The following is a 26,633-nucleotide window of genomic DNA, read 5'->3' as shown; positions in this document are numbered from 1 at the left end:
CTTTTCAGCGCACCCTCTCAGAGAAGTTATCTTATACATGGTCTCCAGAACACTAAGTCAACGGACAATCTTGGGATTTCTGCACAAAAATCAACTAAGGAAAACCAGCCTCCTGACAGGGGCTTAAATTCACTGCAAGGAACTCCAGCAGAAGTTGAAGGGCTGAGTAAAAAAACAAGGGTGAAAACTGCTTAAATGAGCTTAAATGACTGAACATCAAGGAAGTAAGGAGCAAACAGATACAACTGACATCAGAATTACTTTTTTAAATCAGAGCCCTTCTTATTAATGCAGGGAAAAAACACAGGATGAGGATCAAAGACAGGGTTTTACAGGAACAGAAATGCTCTGGATGTCCAGATTTATTGGACAAGGCTATGAAATTGTCCTGACAGAGCAGCATGAGAGTGCCTTGTATAGAAAAGAAATCTTTGCAACAAGTTAAGAAGCCCAGAAAAAAGTGGAAAAGTGCCTCAAGAGGAGAAGCATAACAATCTTGGAGCTGCAGGAGGAAAGGAATGTGCAGAGTTCTGGCTGGCCCTACCTCACTACCAAATGCCTTAACTAGTACAGAACCTAATGGGCACTTGTTATAAAAGTGTATTACTACACTATAAGCAACCGACACAAAAAAGGGCAACTATGTCCATAAAATATATTTCCTTTTAATACTGCTATCAGGACCATTCAACTACCAAATCATCCCTTACTGCCTAAAACCCCCTTATGTTATAAAAAAATGGAAGGCATGATTGTGGTCAGCTCTACACAGGTATGGAAAATGAAACAAGAAACTTTTTGCCCTCTCGAGTATCTACAGCAATGCCAGAAACACTGCAGTTCTTTAGATTACAAGCCACAAGACTTACAGGAGTTTAGGATTGTTGCCATATACATATACCTTCTGCCCCCTTAGAAGAACTGGCAGTACTGCCCTGCCTGCATAGGAGATACACACCTCACAGATACATGAGAGTATACCTTGCCCATGAGGGCACACGTATGAGGGAGGGACTAACCAAAGTATTGTGAAGTCAATCTTGCATATATACAGTAAACACAAAGGAGTTCTGTAAAATTTCTCTCATTGAAAGATTTGAAAAATCCACCAATTGTGTAATAATGCTAATGCCTCCCATATGGGCTTCAGCAGTGTTGCTACAGACATGCTGCATACTAAGACCAGGGTTAATGCTAACAACAGCCATACCACACTGCTTAGCAATACACTTACTGAATTACAAGTATGGTGGTATCTGGCAAAAATACAAGAGCCTGTATTAAGACAGAGTGCATTCACTGTCTCACAAAATTTAGTATGTACAAGCGCATTTAAAACCCAGAAAAACAGAAATATAATACCATCTGAGGTACTGAATATTTTTACTGACACCAGTCTAACCTACCAATCAAGGCTTAATTAGTAAAAACATCTTACAATCCTGATTCTTTATTCAAGCAAATAAATACTCTTCCAGAGTACATTAGATCAGTGCTAGAGCTGTGGAATAAATTGTTGCTAAAGCAGTAAACTACTCATAAACTAGCTCAAGCAGTCTCCAATCCAAGTGGAACATCTTCAAACACAAATATCTTTTAATTTCAGCTAATTTCCGAACTGATATCTCAATAAGTGCATCTCTAATAGTATACCAGCCTCAAACCCAAAACTTAACAAACTTTTTTGCTATATATTCCTAAAAAAAAGCACTGTAGATGCAAAGAGATCTTAATGTTTTTTTGACAAACATAGTGAATTTGATTTTCTTTTTTAAAAAACATAAATCAAACTCTTAGTATATGACACTACCAACCAGAGAGAACATTTCATACAACGACTCTTGAAAAATATTATCTCTTCAAGTGAGAAAGGTTTCAAATGTTTCTCCGTTTAAAACATTTGGATCTGAGAGACAAAGTTCTGCCCCATTAGAGATACATACACACATATATAGGGGCATCTCAACTTCCCCCTGAAGCTTTACCCTCCATAGGCTGTCTGGTACGCCTTTTGCTTCACCTACTGACACACCAGGAAGCAAATTAATAGCTCTGGATCTTCCCTCCCAGCAGGAAAAGACAGCTACTGCAAAGTCTAGTGAGTCAGTCACATGTCATTTGGAGAAACAGCCATTTAGTACCTGAAAAAAATCAAAACTCTGGAGCTATAAAAAAAATATATTACTAGACAGCTCTTAGGGTGTAAAATGAAAAGGAAAAAAAGGGGGGGGGGGGCTTTTTTTTTTTTTTTTTTTTTTTGTTATTTTCTCATTTTCTCCACCCTTGATACAAAGTAAAAACTAGAATGCAACCCTCAGGCTCTTAGAACTCTTTGCGGGTGCACAGGACAAGGAATAGTTTTGTTCATAGTGTATATGCTTCCAAATTAACCAAAGTATTGCTGAGGAATTCTGTAATTCCTACTTTATGATTCATATGATCAAGAGAAGGAAACAATTGACTGAAATGGAAGTGAAGCTTCAAAAATAAGTATTGATACCGTAGTGTATGTTGTGACTTCTGAAGTTCCATGTTTTTAAGGTGAACTATGAAGACTATTTCTTAAGGAGTTTCTGAAGAAACACAAAGAGGAAGTAGGCTACCAATAAAGGTTAAACAAGCAAACAAGCAAATAAGCTGGATATGGGATTCACAAGGAATAATATACAGAGACTCTCAAAACTTACACTGAGTTAAAATGAAAAATCTGAGAACCTGACCTGAGATTATCACATAACTGATACAGGAATAAAGGAACCAAAAGCAAAGACTACTTTCTGTCTATAAAAGGACTTGAGGTAAGAGAATCATTGAAATTTTTAATCCTACTTTTATTAATTTGTAATATGAAAGAATTTTAAGGATCCACTTGAAGAAGTCACTTCATGGAAAAAAGAAGACACTGTCTTATCAGCATTACAATATTAATCAACTTTATAATGAAAACCTGTGTGCTTAGTATTTTATTTTCCCCTGCCCCCAATAACTCAATTTAGACAATTACAGGATAAAATACTAAAATCTGAGACTTAAATAATAGTCTCAAACAGAAAAACACTAAGTGAAATTTCACAGAGCAAGCACTAAACCAAAAAAGATAAAATCTCATTGTTTTAGAACATTAATTCAGTCACAGCTTTATCTTGAAATAACATTAAGCGCTTAAGACTCAGAAAATACAAAAGTTCAGTAAATGAATAAAAGGAGGCAAAACACAGCAACACACATAAAAGTATTATCGGTGTCCTGGTAACTGCTGGTTTTTTTTTTCACAAAGCCACCAAATATCCCAAGACTCTTTAATAAGCCCTCTGTATAATGCCTATTACCTACCCTTGGGTTCCCATTATCAGAAACTCCCCAGTGAAACTGAAGGAAGATGCTTCTGCTGACAACAGTACCAGGAAACATTTCTGCTAATTATAATTTTTATGCCTTCAGTGTAAGTCTGGCAACATTAAAGAAGCTAAACCAGTCACAATGCTCACCATTGTGAGTATCAACATTATTCTTGTTACCGTGTGTCAAAGTATTACCCTATTTCTATCACCACAATTTTGCTCTTCTGACTGGGAATAGGGCTCTTACTTCGACCACTCTCTTACCTGCCTTAGTTATTTTTATCAGCAAAAACAGGTTTTCTGCAATCTTCTACACAGTAAAATAAGCGCTCTGCAGGGTGCCTGCAGGGCCACAACAGAGAAACCCATACACCAGGCACTCTGAACACAATCAGGCTCTTGTCCAAAGACCAGTAGCTTAGCAGGCATACCAATGTCTCCACAGGACTTAGTAGATTAGCTTGGCACACCTCCATGCCAGGGAGGCTACTTGGTTTTGGCATACAACTAGTTTAAGGTACAAAAGTCTGTCTGCTTATCCATTACTTCCTGAAAAACAAGGCTTTAATCAACACAGAACTACTCATAGTGTTGAACTGAAACTTTCCTACTTTCCCTAATACCCACAATGATCAAAAATGGTTTTGGTGTCAAATTCAGTGAAAACATAATTACCCCAAACACCATACAGCAGCATCAGTGGGACTGATATAGGAAACTGCTTTCAAAAAAAAATATTACAGTGTCTAAGAAATAACTTAATATTTGGTAGCATAGGTTCAAATTCCTTCAGGAAGAGGTTACTGAAGACCTCTCCAACACACTGGAATATAAAAAAAAAAAAAAAAAAAGAAGGAAAATCTTATTCTTCACATATGCTGACATATTTTGCTAGTAAGAGCCAGGACAGCTAGCAGTTTCAATAATAGCCTAATTGACTGATTCAAACTGATTAGTTTAGCCTTTCAAATTATTATTAGACATTACAATTATTATAGTAAATAAATGGATGCAAGCAGTCTATGGTGAAAGCATATATAACTAAACTTAAATGTGCAGTGATGTTTTATAAAGGTAGCATTACTAGCCTGCAGATACTATACAAAGACACTGACTTCAAATAAAGGTAAATACTTAGAAGTGTAAAGTTCTTAAAAGTAAACTCTGAACTTATCTTTATAATAGATACGTCCTCTATAATAATGTCCTTTTTAAAAGATAGCACAGAATCACAGAATGGTTTAGGCTGGAAAGGACCTTAAAATCATCTGATTCCAACCCCCCTGTCATGGGTAGCAACACCTCGCACTAGACCATGCTGTCCAAGGCCTTATACAAGTCCTAAAGAAACTGCAGCATACTTAAATGATTACTAGAAATACAGAAGAATAAAATAAGCCCTTAATATTTACTACTTCTTGCTGAAAAAAGAATAATTTTAATTTTCTATGAGTATTATTCATATTCACTGAAAACTTGCTCCTTTTGCAGTTTAAGGCCTGCAAGTTAGCACTGACTTAAGCCTTTGTCTAGAACACTGAACTGTTTATAACTACGCTGAGCACATCCTACCAGAACAGAGAAGCCAGTACAGAATATACAGTAATAAAACATATTAAAGCACAACAGTGAAAGAAAATAAACAACTGTGCTTTGCAGTGGCAGAGTAACACTAACAAAATGTCAGGTTATTCAGCCGTAACAGTAAAATATAGTGTTGCCAACGCAGCTTGCACATATATATTGGGGGGCTTCAACTGCCACATGCCAACATACCACCTATGGATTACACTTTTTCACTGACTGCCTAAATTATAACGGTGAAAGCTTGATGTGTACGTAGCACAGCTGTAAAGCAGTATTTAATTTCACGTGTGAGCAGCCCTAGTGAGGGAATTCCTTGTATGCAAAAAATGAAGCATAAATGAAGGTCTTTCTAAAAAAATCAAGATCTTGGATAGAACCATACTTTATTTTGAATTTCATTCTATTTGTTTCTATTAGGGACTTTAATATTATTTTCTAAAAATTCTTGGACTGTAACATCTCTCTATATCACTCTGGCATTTCATTATTTTATCTGGTACTATGTAGTATTAATGACCACATATAACAACGTTTGAAATATGCATGCAAAAATACATACAAGTGATTAATTACCTTTTTGTTCCTCTCAAAATTAATTACCTTTATTCCTTTTTGCAAAAACCACCCATCCCCCCCCCCAAAAAAAAAAAAAGCCACTTTTACAGCTTTTGCACAAAATTCCAGAAAAGATCCATTATTTTAATCACTATTTAAAACTTTCTGCAGTGAACACAATGTTTCCACAAAAGGGTTACACTGTCCTATAAAGCAGAAACTACTCTAAAAAGATGCTGATTAAAATATGTGCCTCTGCACCTGCTGCTATTTAAACAAAGCAGAAAATAATAAATAGTATCCTTAAACAATGGGAAGGTGATTTCCTAACAAAGTATAGTTGCCTACCCATACCTGCAAAGGACAAACAGGAACACATTTATCAGGATTACAAGATTACAGTGCAAGCTTTGCTGAACTGATCACAGTAATGGTGGAATAGAAGCAGAAAAATTGGGATATATGCAGGCTTTGAAACCACCTATTAAAACTGTCAGTTCTCATCTTAATTAAGCATTATAAATCAAAACAGCTATAAAGCAGATTCTCATACTGCCTGAATCTGCAAGAACCTGTTTTTCAGCAGGAATACTGTTACAGCAGTTGAGGCTCTGGCTTGAAATTCTTACAAAAAGCATTACATGTGGTTAACAAAACATATTCCATACTGTTTTGTTCTCCATAACCTTATGAATTCTTTTTAATTATGAAAGTATAAAATGTTCAATAGGATCCATCTGTTCTACTGGAATACTCTGCACTGGCAATTACAAATAATGAAAATTACTTTCCAAACTCTTAATCTATAATTTAATAGTCTGATATAGTCAAGACAAGCCATCTATTAATTTTCCTCCTCTTAAGATTACCTACCAATTATATTATTTTACAACTAGCCTGTATATATATATATATATATACATATATATATATATATGCACTAAGAATGAGAAAGCTGGAGAAATAAAATAGAATAAAATAAACACAATACTTTAATGACCATACCTAGTAATAAGAACCGCATTATCATGGTGGGCAATCCCATTTTCTGGAATGGTGTTTCCATCACTTTGGTGAGAGAGAATGGATTTCTGCCACTTACAGAAGCTATCGAGGGACTTGTCTGCATGGTGGTTTATCTCCAAGTTTGGCTGCAATACAACATGCATACCAGAAATGTTCCAAACAAATTACTAAGGTCAGTCGTTAAGCCTTTTGAAAACTAAAATGGGACTATAATTAGAAGCAGTGGTTTCTAGGAATAAACTCTTCTTGCCAAATTTTATCTCTGTAAAATATGACCCCAAGTTCAGCTGTGTATGACCGAACAGTCATTCCTTCTGCTCCAATTTTAATGATTATGTCAATACAAAAAGAAAAAAAAAGAATATCAAAATAAAAACAAAAAAAAAAAAAGCTGGCATCCCCAAAAGTGTATTAATATTCACCTGAAGGAGAACAGATATCTGAGATGATACATGAGGACTATCCCTTCAAACTGTTTCATCTTGATTAAAGTAGTGAAAGATTACAAGATAGATTTTGCACTCAGATGCAGCCATTTCAAGAAATAATTAAATGAAATCTATATTAAACAATAATGTAACTTTTATTTTAGGGATATAAAGCTTAGTGGAACATCTCTTACCTGATCTTCAGTGAGGACAATTAAGCGTGTCACTATAATATTCACAACGTTTCCTAGACTGGAATCACGATAAAGTTTGGCAACCTGACCTCCAGAAAATAAGAAAAGGCACAAAGTCAGACAAGAAACACTACTTTTTTCCTAAATAATTAAAAATTTACCTATTTTCTCACTCAATGTAATTTCATAATGTTAATTATCACCTGCATAAGAGTTAATTTTGGACCAAAAAAATGAACATTCAGTGAAACAAACTTACTGGGTTACATTTTTCAATCAAAACTGTTTATACCTTGTTTCATAATTCATCTAGCATAAAGATCACCTAGACTTTTGCCTTAAACAGAATATAAATGTACAATCTAAATGTAATCATATGAATTTAAAATTGAAGACAATAATTTAAAAATTATCAGCGTACTTCTTGACAGAAACAGTACTGCATTTTTCCCACAATGCTAGCCATATTTAACTATTAATTCCTGCAAGCTGATATATTTGAAAGAATTATTCATGCCAATACATAAATACCCTACAGTTGCTTTATCATTTCAGTACATGCCTATTCATATGAACACACAGCGGGATGAAACTTACAATATTCATTACACTCAAAATGTAGTGTTCAATATCTTTGCGACCATGGTATCCCACCATCATTTTGTCTGCTACTACCAGCGTTTCCACAAACCGTTCAAGGCTTACTGATCTCTTCTGTCGACTATGACTACTTAACGTGCTGTTGACAGGAAGTGAAGTTGGAAAAGCAGATGCATCACTCATCCACCATGGTTTACCACTTCTTGTCAGGTCTTCTAGGAACCAAAATAATTAAGACACTTCAGAGGGGTCTCTAGTAAAACTCATTCAAATGCAGCTCGTTTACATTGAAATTTCAATCTTCAAGCTTCTAAAGAAATATTTCTTTAGGCAAAGCAAAATTAATTACTTTTTTTACTGTACAATACTTTAGGTAATAGAAAACCAACTTTGAGTTCTAATGTTCTCAACTCTCTCTAACTTGACTTAGTATACTAAATCATCAATCTTCTCCTAAAGGATCTGATTCTACATATCTATGTTAATACTACAGATTAGTTGTAATTAACCACAAGCACACTTCAGAATTTTAAGGCTAAGAACAAGACAGCTATAACATTTGGGAAAAAAAAAAAAAACATACTGGAAAACAAAAATTCAAGATCAAGGTAAAAAGTATCAAAACATACTAAGGAATTAAACATGCTGATAAGACACTAAAAAAAAGCTTTTTCTCTTCTGTGAAACTCTGCAATTATTAGGCAATTATATGCTTACCTGCCTAATAGTTTCCAGGCCAAATCATTTTCTCTTCAGAAAGCTATCAGGCTACGTTTTATCTACCTCGTGAATTAACTATAATGGTAAGTTTAAAATGGCCTGACACAGGATAATTGCTACAGTTATTTTTAATACTCATTTCAATTCAAATATGTTGATTATTGTACTTGTTTCACATAAATATACAGAAAAAATACTTCTTGCATGCAAGAGACTGATTATGAAAAATCCAAAACAAACACTATAAACTTACTGTGAATCTGAATTCCTGTCAAAATTGAACCCACCCTTTCCTGCAAAACTGGCATTTTTGTGTGTATTAAATATCCCTTTTCCACAATGAACCACACAGATCTCAACCTTAATTTTATTAAAGTATATTATTAGTATGCTTTTACCTAAGTAGGGTTTCAAAATATCTGAGGAATTCTTCCAAGTTATGGATGAACATAAGAATGTTAACAGATACATTTATAATTGTCTGAACTGTACTACTCAAGTGAGCAACTTCTGTGATGCAGCCTTACCTCTACTAAAACAGATTCAAATAAGGATGAGTTAAGACAATACCAGTAGCTTCCATGAAAAAGCAATGCTTTCTGCAATTCAACCAAGCATGCTATTTCAAAGCACAACAACTACACATCAAAGAACATATGTTCAGGTCAAACCCAGGAATACAAAGCTTCAGCATTCCCACTATTACAGTGTTTTGTAATTTCTGAGGACACAGTGTTGCCTTTAAAAAGGTGCATATTTTAGAAAAATAAAAAAATTAAAATAAACCTAGTAGCTGAAAAAATACCGGTAACAAAATTGTCCTTATTCTGCAAGTATAATCCATTCTGCAGGTATAACCTATTCTAAAAAAACGCATCAGGTATTAAAGCCTTGTTAAGGCTTCTATAATGAATACTAAGTTTTTTTGCTAGTTTTCATGTCTATTGCAGGAAATTTGAAGTTGTTTTAATTGCCTAAAGATTTTCATCTCACTTATACTATAATAAACTATATACCGCTGGAAGGCAGCTAGAGGTTTGCTACAACTGCATTTTAAAACACAAAATTGGACTGCTCAAAACTTTCAAAACCAGTCAAATGCCCTGAAGATTACTGTAAATCTGGCTTGGGACCTAGAGTCTGAAAGCTGTGAAACTGAAAATTAAGATCTGATTTTACTTTTTGGATATTCTAGGGGCGCTTTGGATGCAATGTCACTTTGGGATAAAGCTGCAACAGTGCTCAGAAAACCAGTTTAAAAGGTTTTGGTACCCATGAAGAGAATATTAAAATAACACATCATCTGGAAAATAAAACCTTGTCATTTTGGAAAGAGCAGATTTTTTCAGAAATTTTCATGGAGTGGAAGTAGTATGCAGTAACAAGAGATAAAGGAATAACTGAGATGAACAAGCATGATAGTAGGCCCGGGGATACAAAACCTCAGGAAATGCACAGGAGCTTCCAAGAACAAAGGCAGCATCAAATAGGCAAAGGACTAAATGCTAAAGATTGCTATACGCTTCACATAAAATGCACACAAGATGCATAGCTCCAATCAACGTATGATCCATACAACAGATGGAACAGGCACCAGAAAGACTGAATGCAACCTGACCAAATCAGCTGGCAGCACTTCATCATCACTTGAGATAAAATGACTTCCTAAGCATCGATCTTGAAGATGACATCTGACAGATGCAAACATCCTTTCTTTTGCTGGAGAAATAATAATGCTAAAAAATACATCATCCCATGTTTCATAATCCCTCCACTTATATCAAGAGTCTTAAGTGGCAGCTTTCCCTACAATACGAACATACTTTAGTACTGTCACTTTACAATTGATTAGCAGCTAGTAATAATTACACTAGTTCTGCAATATCAGAAGTAGATGGAATAACACTTCCAAACTAAAACAAAAGTTACATACATAAAATCTGACATTACCTAAACACAATTAATTCGAACACTCAGGAAAAAACTGTCTCCCAAGTACGGGCCTTTGTAGACTGTACTGTAAATTTAGTCAACTGATGCTATTAAAAGTTACAACCTCCAAAAGAAGCTGAAGTAAGTTATATAAATTGACAGTGATACTATTTTATTGTAAAATTAGTATTTGTCAGCCTACCCTGCGCACTGAATCACAAGGAATACAACTGTCCAGAACTGAGTTTCTAAGAACAAGCTATTTTTGAAATATAAATAAATTAAAAGGTTAGAACATTTTTCTATTATTCAAAAAAAAGCATTATGTTAATGCCTCTAAAATAACTTGCCAGATTTACTCCATGCTGCCTTCAAGAAATTAGCATTCAGCTTAACTTTAACCAAGTGAAAACTGTGTCAAAGAGTACATGAAAAGTGTATTTGTTGAAGTCAAATCTGTTTAACAAGGAAAATATTTCTCAGTCAAAACTTTACAATCCTTCCTATAAGGCACCTGTAAATGGGATACCTGACTCTTATAGAATAATGCTAACCCACTGAACCAAAAGCCAGTATCAAAACACCGTAAGTCTCCATAAAAACAAAAGTTCCAATGTATTACTAATCATAATACTAACACATGTGTTGCATGTCTAGTTTTCTCAAATGAGATAGAACACTTACTAAACATTGAGCTGTAACACACAGTCAACCAATTACGCTTTCTAGTTGTGGAACAAAGTGTATTTACAGTGCATTTTGAGGAAGCCTGTGCTCTGCTCATTACTACCATAGTACACAACACAGGCGTAAAAACAAGGCTTCTTCCACTGTGTCAGTTTTTGAAAGACACTCTACTCTAGATCTGCATCTGGAAAAAAAATAAAAAAATAAAAAAAAAGTCGGAAAACTCACTTTTCAGCAGGGCACATTGCATCACCCAAAAGGAGGATTCCCATTGCTACATTCTCCGCTGTGTCTTACATGTAAACCAAACAAGATTTTAAAATACATTTTAAGTTATAATTTTTTAAATGAATGACACTAATATTCATTTACCTGAGACGCCACAACGACTGTGATCATAGAGATGCTGCTGGTGCATGGTAGATTTTTTGTATATAACATGAGGATGACCGTTCTCATAATTAAAGTTACTAGAATCTTCTGTTATATTCCTTAAAGGCTCAATAAAGTACTCTTCATCTTCTGTAGCAATCACTCCGTGCTTAAAGAAGAAAATAAGAAAATAAACACTTGAAAAAGACAGTATAAAACTCTTACTGAAAGCTTAACTTTAAAAAACATTTGACAATCATCTATCTCTGAAGAAATCCGCAACTATAAGCCAACACAGAAATCAATGCATTCTTATTGATTTTAGTGGGAACAAAATTAAGCACCTGTAAGCAACACAATCAGAAAAGAATAAAAATATCATTGTCCGATTTCTGCAGTTCTTTCCTATCATTTTTGGCGGATACAGTAAAAAAGCAAGGGATACTCTCCGTAAACGACAAATAATTTCTTCAGAGATGTTCCAAAACTACGATTCATATCCATTAAAATGCCAAGCCAAAATGGCCTTGCTCAAGTGGCAAGACCAATTTCGCTCTATGATGCCGCACTGGTCAATGCTTAAAGCCCCATACTGCATCAAAGCAAAATGTCACAAAGGATTAATTTTAGAACATATATTCAGGGAAACCATTCAGCATTTTACATCCAGATGTTTAATTCCTAAAAGGAGCTAGCTATTAAAATCAAATTTATTAATACTAACCTGGGATACACTGTCTACAAAGTATTTATTCCTTCAAAAGTCTTGCCACAAATCTGGCAAATGCAAGTTGTTGCAGACTGCACTAGACCTCATTCTCCATAACAAATGAATGATTTTTTTCCTCATACTGCAGTTCAGAATAGTAGATACTCTAGTCTCATAACTTCCACATTTGTGAACTCAGCTTCTTCCAAACAGGAAGTGGTTTATGGAAGAAAGAGGAGATTTCAGGCCAACTATGCAATTTCCTGAAACTTCAGCAATTAAAACAGAACTTCAGCAGAAAATCCAGTTTGGAGATCCTTGTGGATATAGAAAGACTGTGGAATAAGCACCGACAGACTTCTACACCCATATTTGCTGAATAAAAAGTTCTGGTACCTATATCTACAAAATTCTGAACGTGTGAACTTTCTACAATGCAAGAGCTACTCATCAGGAGAGTGGAAGCAGGAACGTCTGCATTCACACCCTGCTTTGATGAAACACAAATTTCTACACCTTTGATCCGTAAAGTACTACGTATGAACCTTTTTGTAAAGGGCTTATCTTTTTTCCTCCAAGACACTCCTGTGATCAGCCATAAGACCACTTGCTACATTATCTGCTCTCAATATCCTAAAGCTGCTTCCAAGATGAGGGCTTGCCAGCGTACTTCTAGTCAAAGCTCTTGTTCCTGCTGCTGTTTTGTACATCAAATGCCTCCTGTTCTTCACTCCAGGAATAACTGGGTTTCAGTAACAACATAGAACTTAAACAAAAAATACTGTATAACACATCAGAAAGAACAGTGTTTTCCAAATATAACCCTACTACCAGTTTCGAAAATATGTGTATGAACACACTGCAGTTTTCAATTACATATTCCTTGTATAGACTATGTATAGTGACTGTAACAGTAATTGTTCCTCTTCAGTGGCATTTTTCATTATGAACTCTATTTTCTCAAGCAGGTAACATCAGCATCTCTATTAATCTGGAAGATGCTGGTATTAAATCCCTCTTACAATGTCTTTTTGTTACTTAAAGTCTTAGATTTTACTAGAAAATAAATCATTTACTAGTACACTGCTGCTTAAATAGTATTGAAAATATAAACCAAATTGTAGCTGCGTTTGCCAGATGTGCAGAAAGAACCTTGACAGTCTGGCCTGCATCCAGTCTGGATGTCAGACATCTGGGTTCAAGCGAATCCTGAGCCATTATAAGCTCTGTTATGTTCCCATAGGAAAAGAGTCCCGCAAAGGGGTTCTGGCCAACACCATCAGGCTGTCTGCTTTATGCCAAGCCTGAGAGGCCAGAGGTACCATCCAACCTGCAGCTCTGTCTCTGCAACAGAGCAGGTCTGAAACTAAAGCTGACTACTCTGAAGTATACATCCTTCATGTCTGTATTCAAGTCCAGCAAGGTTAACGAGTCTAAGCATGAATGAGATTTATATCAGAAACTGATAGCTTTAAGCAGCGAGATGACCTCAGTGGGAGACAGTTCAGATGCCATAAATGACACTTCATTGCAGCATTAATCCTCTATGCAAATGCACGATTTGCAAGAGCAAATATGCAAAAAACTATTATTAATGTCTGCAAACTATGATCCTTCATTCAGGTACCGGCAATGAAAAAGGTTAGAAGAGGATCACTAACTTGCCCTATGCCTAGCTGACATCTGATCTCATCTGCTCAAGCACTGTGGTGGTTTGTGATTTTAATAACATATAGCTGAGAACAGCAAATAAATTTTCCTTTACACCTACCACCAGGTATTCAGAACATGTATGAAGACAGTTGCTGCAGCTAGCCAAATGATTTGATAAATACTGGAAACGAACTTGCTCCGCATATGCCCTTCACATAAACCAGGTTTAAAATGGTATACATGTACCAAACGTACTAATTTTGCTTGCAAACAAAAACATTCTTCCAGTATTAAACTGATGCAAGTGGTCTTGTTGCATTGCAGTAACTAATTTTCAAGAAGCACTCTCAATCCTGTACATAAAAAGTACCTATGTCAGTGACAACTATCATTTATTCTAACTATGAATTTAGAAAATTCATGTGGCTAGAGATAGTTCAATTGTATATGCATTCAGCAATGCCTGATTAATAGTGGGAATTATGCTATTATATCCAAACCAACATTCTAAATGCCATTTTTGGTTTATAATCTACTAGAGCAGAATACTATTTCAGTTGAAACAGATGACTGAAATAATGCCCTTTTAGAGCATTAAAAGGATTTTTTCTTTTTCAGTTTTGTTATTAGTTTTGGACAGTTTGTACATTAAACTTCTGCTCCAAAACATAAGAAATACCATTAAAACAGAAGAATGACCAGCAAAAGGTTTTTACAAAGTACCACGAATTTAAGAAACAAGCTGAATGCCCCAAGTTACTACAAGTAACATTCCCAAGATTATTATCTAAAACAGATTGTTTGAGGTCCTGTGTTATCCAATCCCACTATAGTCTGCCAGCTCCTGCTAACATATATATAAGGTCTGGTTCCAGCAGTTTGACATGCTTAGGCAAATCTGTGAATCCACATGGAGTTCCCCTGAATTTGTGAAAAGGAATCTTTTTCTGTTAGGCTGTCCAGACGGGGCCTTAACTTCCTTCAGATGGGGGACGTCCATCAGTCGCAAAAGCAAAGTGCATTATGAAGGACAAGTAAATGTGTATCTTTTCCAGACATTACTACTGTTTCACAATTTCTCCATGCCTTAAACATTTCTAGACTTTATGCTTTACCCATTTTTAATATGAAGTAGTAGTAATGGAAACATCCGAAAACATGCCTGTGTTGTTCAGTGTGTCTACAGCCGGCTATACACTGCCAGCTGAGGAAAAAGACTGCATCAGGTTACTGTGCTCTTGAAGACAAAAAAAAAAAAATAAAAAAATCAATAACCTGGCCTGAAACAGTATATCATGGAATCTAATGAGACACCTTAAACTAGAACAGCAAGTTTATGTATAATTTTCTGAATACTATGTCTACACTGCAAATACATACTAGTACCAGAAAGCTTCAAATACCCTGATCCAGAACACCAAATCTATATAAAGACTAGAAATTTCAATATAATTTCTAATTTTTATAAATTATTGTACATATCATTCAAAAATGCCATACTATATTCGATTTCTAATATATGAAAGGAGATGAAGTTGGACCAGATGCTGGGGAGGGACTCTTCATACTGACTGTAATTATACAAGGAATAACGAGTTAAAACTTAAACAGGGGAAGTTTATATCGGATATAAGGAAGAAGTTCTTTACTGTAAGGGTGGTGAGGCACTGAAATGGGTTGCCCAGGGAAGCTGTGAATGCTCCATCCCCGGCGGTGCTCAAGGTGGGGTTGGACAGAGCCTTGGGTGGGATGGTTTAGTGTGACGTGTCCCTGCCCATGGCAGGGGGGTTGGAACTGAATGATCTTAAGGTCCTTTCCAACCCTAACTATTCTATGATTCCAATTCCTATTCAGATGATCCCTGAGGTCCCTTCCAACCTCATATTCTATGATTCTATTACTTCTTTATGGTAGACTGAGCTCCCAAATATGCTAATTTAAGAAGAATATGAGTAATTTATACATAAATAAATTTAGGAAAACATGAAACAAATGTGAAGTCTTCCAGCAGAAGAATTCCCCCTTTAACCAAGTAAGGTCATGCTTTTTGCCACATCCTACTTCTTGTGCTTTATCGTTTCTGTTTGGATAGATATCTGTGCTACCCACCATGAATGTTATTTAGTGTATGGAATTTCACATGCCATGGAACTACCTAGCTTTTTCCATTATCCTTGGAATCACAGTAACCTCAAAATGTGATTTAACTTCTCATACACCTTCCTAGTAATAACTGCTTTCTGCACATTTTAAGCTATTTCTCACTACTGGGCTTTTCAGCTCAAAATGAGAACGGCCACTACTGTGGAAAACTTGTTTAAGCACTCACTTAAGAGCTTTGACACTAGGCAGAGGACAGAGGTGGGTCAGAACGCAAAAAGTTTGATTTCTGGTCAATTCCACTACTATGAGCTCCAAAGCTTTTCTTCTTCAGGACTTGGTATCCTCAGAATTAGACAATCTTCTCTCCCTTCAGGTGAAGCTCTCTCTTCAGCCAGTCTAATAGCACTTCTTCACTCCTTTCCTTCAGGATGACATACTCAGCTTCAGCAATGCCTCAGGCTTGTTGCCTTGCACCCAACATCCAAAGGCCCTAAAATGCTACTCATTGCAGACTCTTTCATGAGAAGGCCAAACCTGCAATCCGTCCACAAATGTAACATACACTAAATACGAGTTTAGAAGCCAACAAGCCTGCTGGACAAGACCTTCAATTTCCTCACATGACTGCTCACTGGATTATAGAGCTTTCCTCAGAACTTCAGACAATTTATAGCATAATCAGGGCCCCACAGATGGAAACTGCTGGAATGAAACTTCAGTAAGCAGCAGCCTGTAATTCTGGGGCACTTGGTAATGAGAAATATAGAGGGAGAGGCTGAAGCAGAAAACAAAGACAGTGAAGTGAAAAGACTGCTCACCACTTTAACTCCACTGACAGAAAGCCCTCCTTGCACTAGAACTCACCTCAGATACAAGTATTCTTCAAAGTCATACTATTTACATTAATTAGGTCATGGTCTCACCTGACCACCCTGAATAACTGAACAGAGTTAACACAGAACAGTGACTGCGGGGAAGAAATCCGACTCATTTGGAAATCCTGAAGCCTAACAAGACAACAGGAACAAATGGAATGCTTAAATTGTGCTTGTGAGCAACACTCACTGTTAAACATTACTCCATGTTTAAAACTTAAAATGATTTGCTTTGAGACAGATGTCAATCAAGGACTATACAGAATGCGATTGGCAGTTTCTTGCAGACCGACAATCAGTCTGGAAAACACAACAAATGCCTTAAGCATGACATATTCTGAACTATCACTAATTCTAAAACAAGTAATATTGTCTCCAATATTTACTGCTAATTGCTTTATTAAAGACGTTCTAATCCGCAGCTCTATAACAAAATATTTGTCAGTGGGAATCACCATTTAAAAATAACTCTAATGGATTTATCTGAATGGAGTGGTAACTCCCATACTCAGTTATCTAGAAGGCCCTGCCAACACTGGGTGACAGGTGTTTCTATACGGTAGGGGATGACACTGAGTCAAGCCTACCATTGCACCCCTCTGCAGGTGTTCTTGGGTCACTCCCCAGCCAGCATCAGAGAGGAACTGAAAGGGGAGCACGATGGCAGGTGCATGACTGCAGGCTACAAGGGAGCCAACCACTCTGTGCCTCAGCAGGCAGAAACTCTGGAGATTAAAAGATGCTGCGTGCATCTATGTGAGAAACAAGTCCTGAAAGCAGGGATTTGGTCTCCATAGCGCATGTAGCTGCAAAGAGCCCAAAAGCAAAATGACTGAATCTATTACTTTAAGAGCTTAAATAACTGTGACAAAAAGAGTTATTATATATGAACTGCAAAACCAAAATGAAATAGCACTAAATTTAGACCTGCATATCTGCATTAACCAAATTCTCATACCACACTCAGTGGAACATCATTTTAACTACATTTCTCAGAAAGTGTTCACTTAACCCTGGAAATCCCCATCAAATTCTTTTTCCTCAGGAGTACGCCAAATGTTAACCTGGGCTGAATCAGGGATACCACAAGTAGCTGGATGTAGCGCAACCTATCTAGGTCTGAAGCAGCTGGCTTTTATTTGTAAATAACATACCAAGATACACTACTCAATAGCATTTCCATGGATAAACAGGAATTAGTATAGCAAGTCTAAGAAATCTTTATTTTTTTCCTTAGCAATTAGTTAGATCTGCCTATTCCTAATAAAAGGATTGACCACTGCTCTACTACAATTAAAATAGAATGAATAACTGTTATACATACATTCATTTTTACTAGAGAAATTACTGGCTCTTGATTTAGTATTTCGTAGTTATGTTCTTCTATTTTAATATTTTGTTACCCAATAGTCTGGTTTTAAAGTTTTTTGCATTTGATTTCTAATTTCTGTTTGGAATAAAAGCAGCTTTACTCCCTGCAAGACCCCACGATCAAGAGATGAACAGTAAAAGAAGAATGAAAGAGATGAGAATTTCTAGTCCTAGTTTTAAATACAACTGTTTACAATTTGTAAATGAAGTATTTCTAAAGAAGGTAAATAATTACTTTCTGATGCTGGTACTTGCAAAGTACCTACTTTCTTCTTCACTCCTTGAATTTATAGCAATGACAACTTCCACCACAAGCAATTTCTCTTCTCTGTTATTTACTCTAGGTTTCTAAACCCAGCTTCTCAAAGACAACAAGCAGGTGTTTAGTTCAATCAATGTCTTCATGGAGAGATTCGGCAACCTAAAGGATCCACTACTTCCTCCTTCCCACCCTTTGATCTTGCAACGCTTTTATATAACCTGTAAGGATCCCAGCACAGACCTTATCTCACAGCCCTAGTGCAGAGACACTGTAAACACTGAAAACGTTGCCTGTTAAAGGACTACAGATTTGGGTCTTAGTACTTAAAATTAAGCTTGAAAAACTGATGGCTACCTTTCCCCAGGACCCAGATCAGGTTTTAGGGGATTTCTGCATCCTTCTATCTGTTCGCTTCTTGCAGGGACTCTGAAAACTGAAAAATATGCCAATTAAGTTGTTCTTCTGTAATTAGAAAGGCACAAACACACTATTATATAGAACATGTAATGTACACTTACCAGACCATTGCAGTTGCTTAAGGCCACTTTAGTTGTACTGTGTTGGTCTTGCAAATATCCTGTGTAGTAACAGTGGTCTAAAAAATCGTGCTTCCATAGCGGTCCATCTTTCCCCCAGTATTCTACTGTAAAATGCCTGGACACCAAATCTGTGTTGAGACTCAGGTTTAAATGAAAGTGCTTGCCATAGGCAGAAAGTTTAAAAAATAATTTAGATGCTGCCAGTTCTTGGTCATAAGGGTCTGTACTCCTCCTCCTTCTTGAGGGTTTATCATTTTTCACAGTAAAGCTGAGGAAGGCTCCATTCTGATCAACCCTTATTGGGACTGTTAGTTGGTAATGTTCAAGGTAAGACAGGAATTCCTCTTTGTAATCACCAGGTAAGACAGTCCAAGGGGTGGGCATAGAAGAGAAGAAAATATAAGAGTGGTATCATAAGCATAAACCTCACTTGGTTAAATCTTAACATCCTGACGAGTAGAAGTAATTTTTGTCATTCTTTTAAATGCAAGATGCAGCATTTTACGAAGTAAAATATTAATTTTTTTTCTTTTCAAGTGAAGAAAATATGTTCAGTTTCCTATTTATTTGATATCACTGGAAATACACAAGTTCTTAACTAAATATCTTTTCCTATTTACCCAAAATACATAAATATTTGGGGCTAAATTCTAACCTAAAAACGTATAAAAACATGTAAACAGTTCTTCATTTTATTAAAAAAATACAAATGTTAATGGATCAACATAAGACTAGATCCTTACTTAATAGTTTAAAAACATGTTAGTATTATGGCAAGTCTCTAAACAAGTACATTTTACTGGATTTAACTTGCATGGCTTTCCTACAGTTAAAAGTAGAAAGAAATTAAAATTAAAAATTTAATCAGATTTGCTGCATATAAAATTCCATGACAATGAATCATGATAAACCTAAGAGCAGAGCCCGTATGATCTCATGAATTATATAAACACGGTTTAGAAAATACTACCCACATGCAATGCAAAAATAGATGCTTCTTATCAACTAGAAGCTGAACCCCTACCTTGAGAACTATATGAAAGCTTGTTGTCACTGTGAAATTCCGATGAAACCATGACTAGGCTCAAAATCCATGTCCACGTCTTCCAAAAGACTTCCATAATTTAGAACAAAAAAAAAAAAAGAAAAAAAAAGAAAAAAAACAGAAAGCACCTTTTTTTTATTATTTTTTTTTTCTCTTCAGGGAGCTACCCACGGGCTACAGAGTTAACTCCACTCCAGAATCGCACCATAACAGGTCAGGTATATTTATTTTATATTACTTCAAATTAACTATTGGATGTTCCACCTTTTGACAGGTATTCTTTTCCAACAACCTGTACTTTCTTCTATATCTGCAGTCATTTTCTCAGTTCAGAATAAGTATTTGTAAGATTCCTTAGGATATCAGACTGGACAGTTATAGAACTTGTTCCATTTCTTTTCCTGAAAAAAAAAAAAAAAGAAAAAAAAAAAGGAAAGGAAGAAAAAAAGAAAATTAGTCAAATATATCAAGGCAAATTCGTTGTACTAAACCAGATCTATATTACAGAACACTAAGCCATTACAGTGAACAGGCAAGGCACTACTTTGAAATAATACTCAACCATTACTACTCGTGGTCCAAGGTCACAATCTTACAAAAATTATGAATTACCATTAACCTTGAGCAGCAGAGTTATACAGCTTAAGGTGCACACATTGACTTTATACTAAATAGGCATAAGGATTCATAAAATTAAGGTTTCTTGTTGCTCAAATGCTGTGTTCAGACTTGTTCCAGGTATAATCAATGCTGTGCAGTCATTGATTTCAGCGGTGAATAACTATACCATATACATTGGTTGACAAATGAAGAACCTGGGAAAGAATCCAGAGTACAGTTATCTGATCTTTCTGCAGCATGTATTTTGTTATTACTTGGGCCTGGGTTCTGCTTATGCAGGCAGAATGCTCATTCACTTAAATGGAAATGCTGCACATTTTAATACCAAAGATCACATTTCAGTATCTGAAGCTATCCATCACACACGTTCTAATTTTTCAACTATTTGTTGTCAAAAAAGTTTTGCGAATATCTCAAAAAATTTGAAGCGACATAACCAACCCCATACTCTTCAGCTACATTAGTACACTAAATAACATGACTTACTCCTAATTTGTAAATGTCCAGTTTCAAATTCCCATCACTGGATCTTGCTTTACCCCATCTGCTAATGAGCTGCTTTCTTCTCCTTGTATGTGTAGTTATAATCTGATACAAGTACCTCTCTACAATTCTTGATACACCTCACTCTGTACAATCCAGTTTCCAGATGTCTAAATACTTCTGCAGTTATTTTCTGAACCCTTTCCAATTTATCAGCATCCCCTTCCATGCACAGACACCAGAACTGGACTCTGCAGAGAAGTAATGACTGGTTACTGCCACATAGAGAGGTAACATTGTCTCACAGCTGTTACTTCCTTGAAAAAAATCGTAACAAAGAGCTCATGCTCAGCCTAATAGGCTGATAATAAGTTATTCTAACATTAAGATCTCCCAAAACAGTAGAACCTAAAGAGCTAGGTAGCTCAGAATACCAGATGTGAATGACAGTGTCCATTATTCCGACACCCAATGCCCACATGGTGGGTGTTGGTCAACAGTGTCCAACAGTCACCTTCCATCTACTGTTGTTGCAGGTGTCTGTCTGAAATGGTGCCCCGCATTCCAAGCTTCTCGCAAGAAAAATCTCCTTTAATCTTAGGCTTGCTGGAAACTTCAGCAAAGTTTTTAACCTCCTTTCCAAAAGTATTATAGCCAACTTGAGCAGCAATACAGACAGACTGCACATAGATACACTAATGCTCTGAATTAAGGAGAAGTCACAGACATGAAAAATGAAACACTCAGGTAACTCCAGAAACAGTACTTCTAGTATAAAGTTTGAGGTAAGCACATATTCAGTATTCCACTTCTAATTGTTGACAAAATAGCACATTCGGTCATCATCAAGGTTACAGTAAGAAGCATTTCCCCCATTTCATGGCTGAACTACACATAAACCCACCTGTCAGGGCAGGTGTGGCTCCATGTCCTGAACCATCACCTAAAACCACAGCTACTGCCTAACTATAAATCACAAGCAGCAAAGAAGTATAAGATGGTTTTTGGAATCTACGGTGCCGATGACAAAGCCGTGTAGCACTGCCATTTCTGTGGAGGCACTAACAAGATTGGCAGTCCTGTCACCAGTTCCAGGAGCTTCCTACCCACTGAAACTCAGCGAGTAGAAAGAGGGGCATAAACACATACCAGGAGACTTTGGGGCAGAGAGTGGACTATGGGGAGGTGACTTTCCAAACTGCACAGATCAAGTCACCTCTGGATTGCACGGGGAGCCTCCATCCAACCAAAGGCACCTTTGGGCAACTAAAGCGTCTCTTAAACCGAAGTAGCTCAAGTTTTAGGACAGGCAAGCTACCAGGAGACCATTATCCCAACAGCATCCCCACACGTGCCTAGAGTGCCACACACCCGCGGGGACTGCCACGGCTCCGAGGTCTCCACACCCGGGGCGCTCACCACAGAACCGCCAGGCTCCAGCGCGCTTCGCGGCGGCGGCACCACCACCACCACCACCACCTGCAGCAGCACCAGCAGCACCAGCACCACCACCACCACCACCACCACCACCAGCAGCACCAGCAGCAGCAGTACCAGCAGCACCACCACCACCACCACCACCAGCAGCAGCACCAGCAGCACCAGCACCACCACCACCACCAGCAGCAGCAGCAGCGAGGTCTCCCGGTCGCAGGCGAACTGCCGAAATAACGCGACACCACCCCGCCAGATCGCAGAGACCAACCGGGGGTGACGCTTCGAGGCGGAATGGAAGGGTCCAACCCCGCGGCGAGCGGGAAATAGCCCCGCTGCCGGCGGGCGAAGGGCGGGGAGGTCACCACGCCTCCGCCGTCCGTGTCCCCCGCCGTCGCCCTGAGGTGCCCGCCGACTTCCCGCCCTCTCCAGCCCGGGCGGGCGGCGGGGAGCGCCGCGGTGAGGGGAGGCGCGGCCAGGGCCGGCCGGCCCGCCGCGCCGGCAGTACGAGTGGTTGCTACGGAAATGATGAGGGAGGGCGGGAGGGGACGGGGCGGGGGGCGGGCGGCATCAATCACACGAACTCAATTACAGGTATCGGGGCTGGCCCTGAAAAGCGTCGCAGGGCTTCAAAAGCCGGGGATTAGCCGTGCCCCCGGGAGCTCCATCGGCGAAAACAGCGGCGCGCAGACCGCGCCGTGAACAGCTCGGTGAGAAGAGACGGGGGCCGGGGGGCGGCGCGGCGCGGGACACGTACAAAGGGGGCGGACAGATCCTTCCTCCCTGGGAATGAACCAGAAACCCAGGCGTGAGGAACAGAACTGCCGCTGTGCGAGCCCCGATGTGCAGCGGGGCCGGCCGGCTGGCCCCCGCAGCGATGGGGTCGCGAACGGCACACCCCGCCCCACTGGCTCCCGCTGTCGAGGAGTCAGGAGGGTATGTAAAGAAAGCACACACACCCCCCCAAAAAAAGTCGACAGACTGGAAAAATACACGGCTACACACACAGCCCAACACGTATACAGATGCGTACTACACGCGTCTGCACGCACAGAAAGTAAATAAATAAATAAATAAATAAAAACCAAACTAGTATTAAATTATTAAATCAAGTTGGAGGTCACCAGACACATTATTCCTCAAAGAAAATCCAGAAGGAAAAAAAAAAAAAAAAAAAAGAAACAGAAAAAGCCCTCCTCCCTAGGGAGGCTGAAGGGAAGAGTCTGGTTGCTGCGGTGGAGTTGATCCTAAAGTTAACTTTCAGCAGCCCATTTCCAGACAGCAGCGCTGAATCTATTTGGATAAAACGCGTGTGACCCAGACACTTGGCGTTTGGCCCAAACGCGTTGCACCGGCAGCCCAAATAAAAACAAGAGTCTGACTCTCCCTCCCTCCCTCCTCTCTCTTCTCTCTTGTACAACAATGAAAGAAAATCCCGAAGACAAAACCCGCACACACATCGCCACGGAGCGAAAGCCCACTTACCTCCTCCCACCAAACAAAGTCCCTATGAGCCCCGGGCCGCGGGGCAGACAGGCACACACCGACAAACGCGCCTCCGCGGGGCTGGAAGTCTGGCAAATCCTAAGCGGCTCGAAGTAAATCAAAACCACACGCTTCCATCTTCCTGACGAGCCCGGCGAGAGCCGGGCATCCCCGCCGGCACCGGGCTGCGGGACGGCGGCAGCGCCGCCCCCCCACCCCCTCGCCCCGGCACGGAACGTGCACTTGTCTAACCACCGCAGCGGACGGCGGGAGCGAGCGCGGAGACACCGCGAGCAGCGGCGGCGAGTCGTCCTCGGGGGCTTGGGGGCTCCTCTGGGGTTCATCTGTTGCTTGGTTCTCGGTTGGGGTCCCCCCCGTCCGCCCCCTCTACCAACAGTTCAGTATCAAAAGTGTGAAAAAAAAATTAAAAAATATGTATATAAAAAAATTGCGCTGAGACCGTTCTCCATAAATCACTGCTCTTTACGGCTGAAAATCCTTGCACCCGCTTCCCCCATCCTCAAAGACTTCTCTCTGAAATTACTCCAAATGCACCTCGCCTAATACTATATAAACCTCCCCCCGCTCCCTGCAGCCCTGCACGCACCATCGCTCAGGACACAAGAAAAGCAAAAAGTTTCATTGAATATCGTGAAATCTTCCTTACCGTTTTCATCTTCAATTTCTGATATAAAGTAAGTTTCAAACAATAGGGATTGCACAGGACGGCTCCCGTATTCCTCTCTGCTTTTCCCCCTCTGTGCAAGCAACCATCAGGGCTCTATTCTCCAACTGAGTAAGATTCTCTAGCCTTCCTTCCTAAAAGGGGTTTTTAGAAAACGGGCTGGCTTGGCAGGAGGAAGGATGCCATCAATTCACCCAACCTATCACCCTGCACATTTTGTCTTTCCAACCAAAAAAAAAAAGGGGGGGGGGGGGAAGAAAGGAAGGAAAAACAGGCTTATATTGGGGTGGGGGTGGGTGCCCTCCTCTTGAGCAGCCTCCTCTGTACAAAATACCATGTGAATATCATCTGAGTTTCGGGGGGAGAGGGGGGAGCGGGAGACAGAGCGGGGGAGGGGGAGTGGGGTGGGTAGAGGAGGAGAGAGGAGGCAGACAGAGCAGGGAGGGCTCAGGAAAGTTTGGTTGAAGTAGCCTCAGACCTCCTCCAGCTGCGGCCGCCGGCCAAGCCGAGCGCGGCAGCAGCGGGGAGCTTGGCAGCCTCGCCCGGGGGACGGCGCAGAGAAAGCTGACGTCAGCCGCAGATGTGCCCCGGGACGGCGGCACAGCCGCTGCGCATGCGCGCCGTGTCACGTGGCGGCGGGAGGGGGCAGGGGTACAGTCGGGGTAACGCGAACCGGCCGGCGGTGGGAAGGGGGGGCACGGGGTAACGTTCTCGGGGCAAGCCCTTTGCCCGGTGCTGCCGGCGGGGAGCCCAGCCTGGCCATGCAGAGCTGGCGGGGCGGCCGTGCCGCCGCAGCAGCCTCACTGTGCAGGCAGCTGCCAGCGGGCGGCGGGCCCGGGGCGGCCTCTCCCCTCCCATGGCGGTGCCCCTTCCCTCCCCGCCGGCGGGTCCCTTCTCGCGTCCCGTAACGGGCCTTGACTGAAGTAGCGCCGCTGCAGCTGACGGGAGGCGGGGGTCACGGCCCGTCATTCGAGGCCGGAGGGGTCGGACTGTGCCCGCGCAAGGCGCTGCCGCTTTGCTTTGGGCCGAAGCCCGGGGGGGCTGGGGTCGCGCAGCAGGGCGTCGCTGGGCAGCAGGAGGCCGGCGGGCGGGGGGGGCACGGCCGCGGGACCGCGTGTGCTCCGCGGAGCCAGCCGTGGCGGAGGATGGTAACCCGAGACCTGCCCTCCTGCCCTCCCAAGTTAATTTCGATAGCCAAAGAAAAGGAGAAAAAAAAGATCCTTCCTAAATCTAGGTTCTAAGGTTTCAAGCCTCTGCTGACATTATTTCCCGAATGGTGGGGCTGCGCGCTCCCCTCCCGAGCCGGAGGTAGTAGGTGTAATTTCTGGTGAGCCCACAATAGCTGGCTGGGCTGTGGAATGATTCGCGGGGAAAGGCGCAGCTACTCGGGGACTCCTCCGAGGGTCGAAAGAACAGGACCGGCCAGCAGGATCAGCTGTGAGGCTGCCTTACTACCGAGGGTAGTAACCCTCGGTGCTGACCGTGGTCACTCCGGGACGGCTGCGTGCCCTGCGAGATGGGCAAGTCAGAGCTGTGCTTGGCGCTCCACGCTTCAAATAAACTCCGCACACCCACCTTTGAACGTGAAACACTGCGATAGCGGGGTTACGGTCTGCACAGAAGCACGTGAAATCTCTCCTAACAGCAGCGTTAGCAAAATAAGCACATACCCCTAAAAGGTACTCGCATTTGTTACCGTTCACACTGAACTCCGCACTAGATACAGCAGATACTGATTTGTGAGACCCTGTTACAATCCTTGGGCAAATTAATGTTGCAGTGGTTCGAGTGGTAGCAGCGCGTACCAGTACACGGAAAAGCGGAGCTGTGAAAGCAGCGCTACCTCGGAACACGGTCATTCAGAGAGAGAAACGCTATGGTGCGGGAGATGCGCTTCCAGCCTGCGCCCCCCGGGTTAATTGCTCA

At 40.1% G+C, this 26,633-nt stretch overlaps 1 protein-coding gene across 3 annotated transcripts in view; it reads right to left on the bottom strand.

Annotated features, from left to right (window-relative positions):
- The window catches only part of ADAMTS6 (ADAM metallopeptidase with thrombospondin type 1 motif 6), a 153,156-nt gene extending 127,898 nt beyond the window's left edge, over positions 1-25,258 (bottom strand). The window contains exons 1-9 of one of the 3 annotated variants that reach the window (XM_065662877.1): positions 25,186-25,258; positions 24,690-24,841; positions 20,264-20,400; positions 19,979-20,068; positions 18,934-19,298; positions 11,443-11,611; positions 7,729-7,946; positions 7,132-7,215; positions 6,489-6,634 (exon numbers count right to left, since the gene is read on the bottom strand). In XM_065662877.1, the coding sequence (XP_065518949.1) occupies positions 6,489-6,634; positions 7,132-7,215; positions 7,729-7,946; positions 11,443-11,611; positions 18,934-19,298; positions 19,979-20,030 (1,034 nt within the window). In that variant the 5' untranslated portion in view covers positions 20,031-20,068; positions 20,264-20,400; positions 24,690-24,841; positions 25,186-25,258. Of the gene's footprint in view, positions 1-6,488; positions 6,635-7,131; positions 7,216-7,728; positions 7,947-11,442; positions 11,612-18,933; positions 19,299-19,978; positions 20,401-24,689; positions 24,842-25,185 lie in introns of all 3 variants that reach the window. The other 2 variants (XM_065662875.1, XM_065662876.1) reach the window with 2 other exon arrangements.
- Between the last annotated feature and the right edge of the window lie 1,375 nt (positions 25,259-26,633).

The sequence above is a fragment of the Lathamus discolor genome, chromosome Z, assembly GCF_037157495.1.
Source record: "Lathamus discolor isolate bLatDis1 chromosome Z, bLatDis1.hap1, whole genome shotgun sequence".
Classification (NCBI taxonomy): Eukaryota; Metazoa; Chordata; class Aves; order Psittaciformes; family Psittacidae; genus Lathamus; species Lathamus discolor.
Note: the sequence above shows the minus strand (reverse complement) of the source record. Positions and strands in the feature narration are given on the sequence as shown.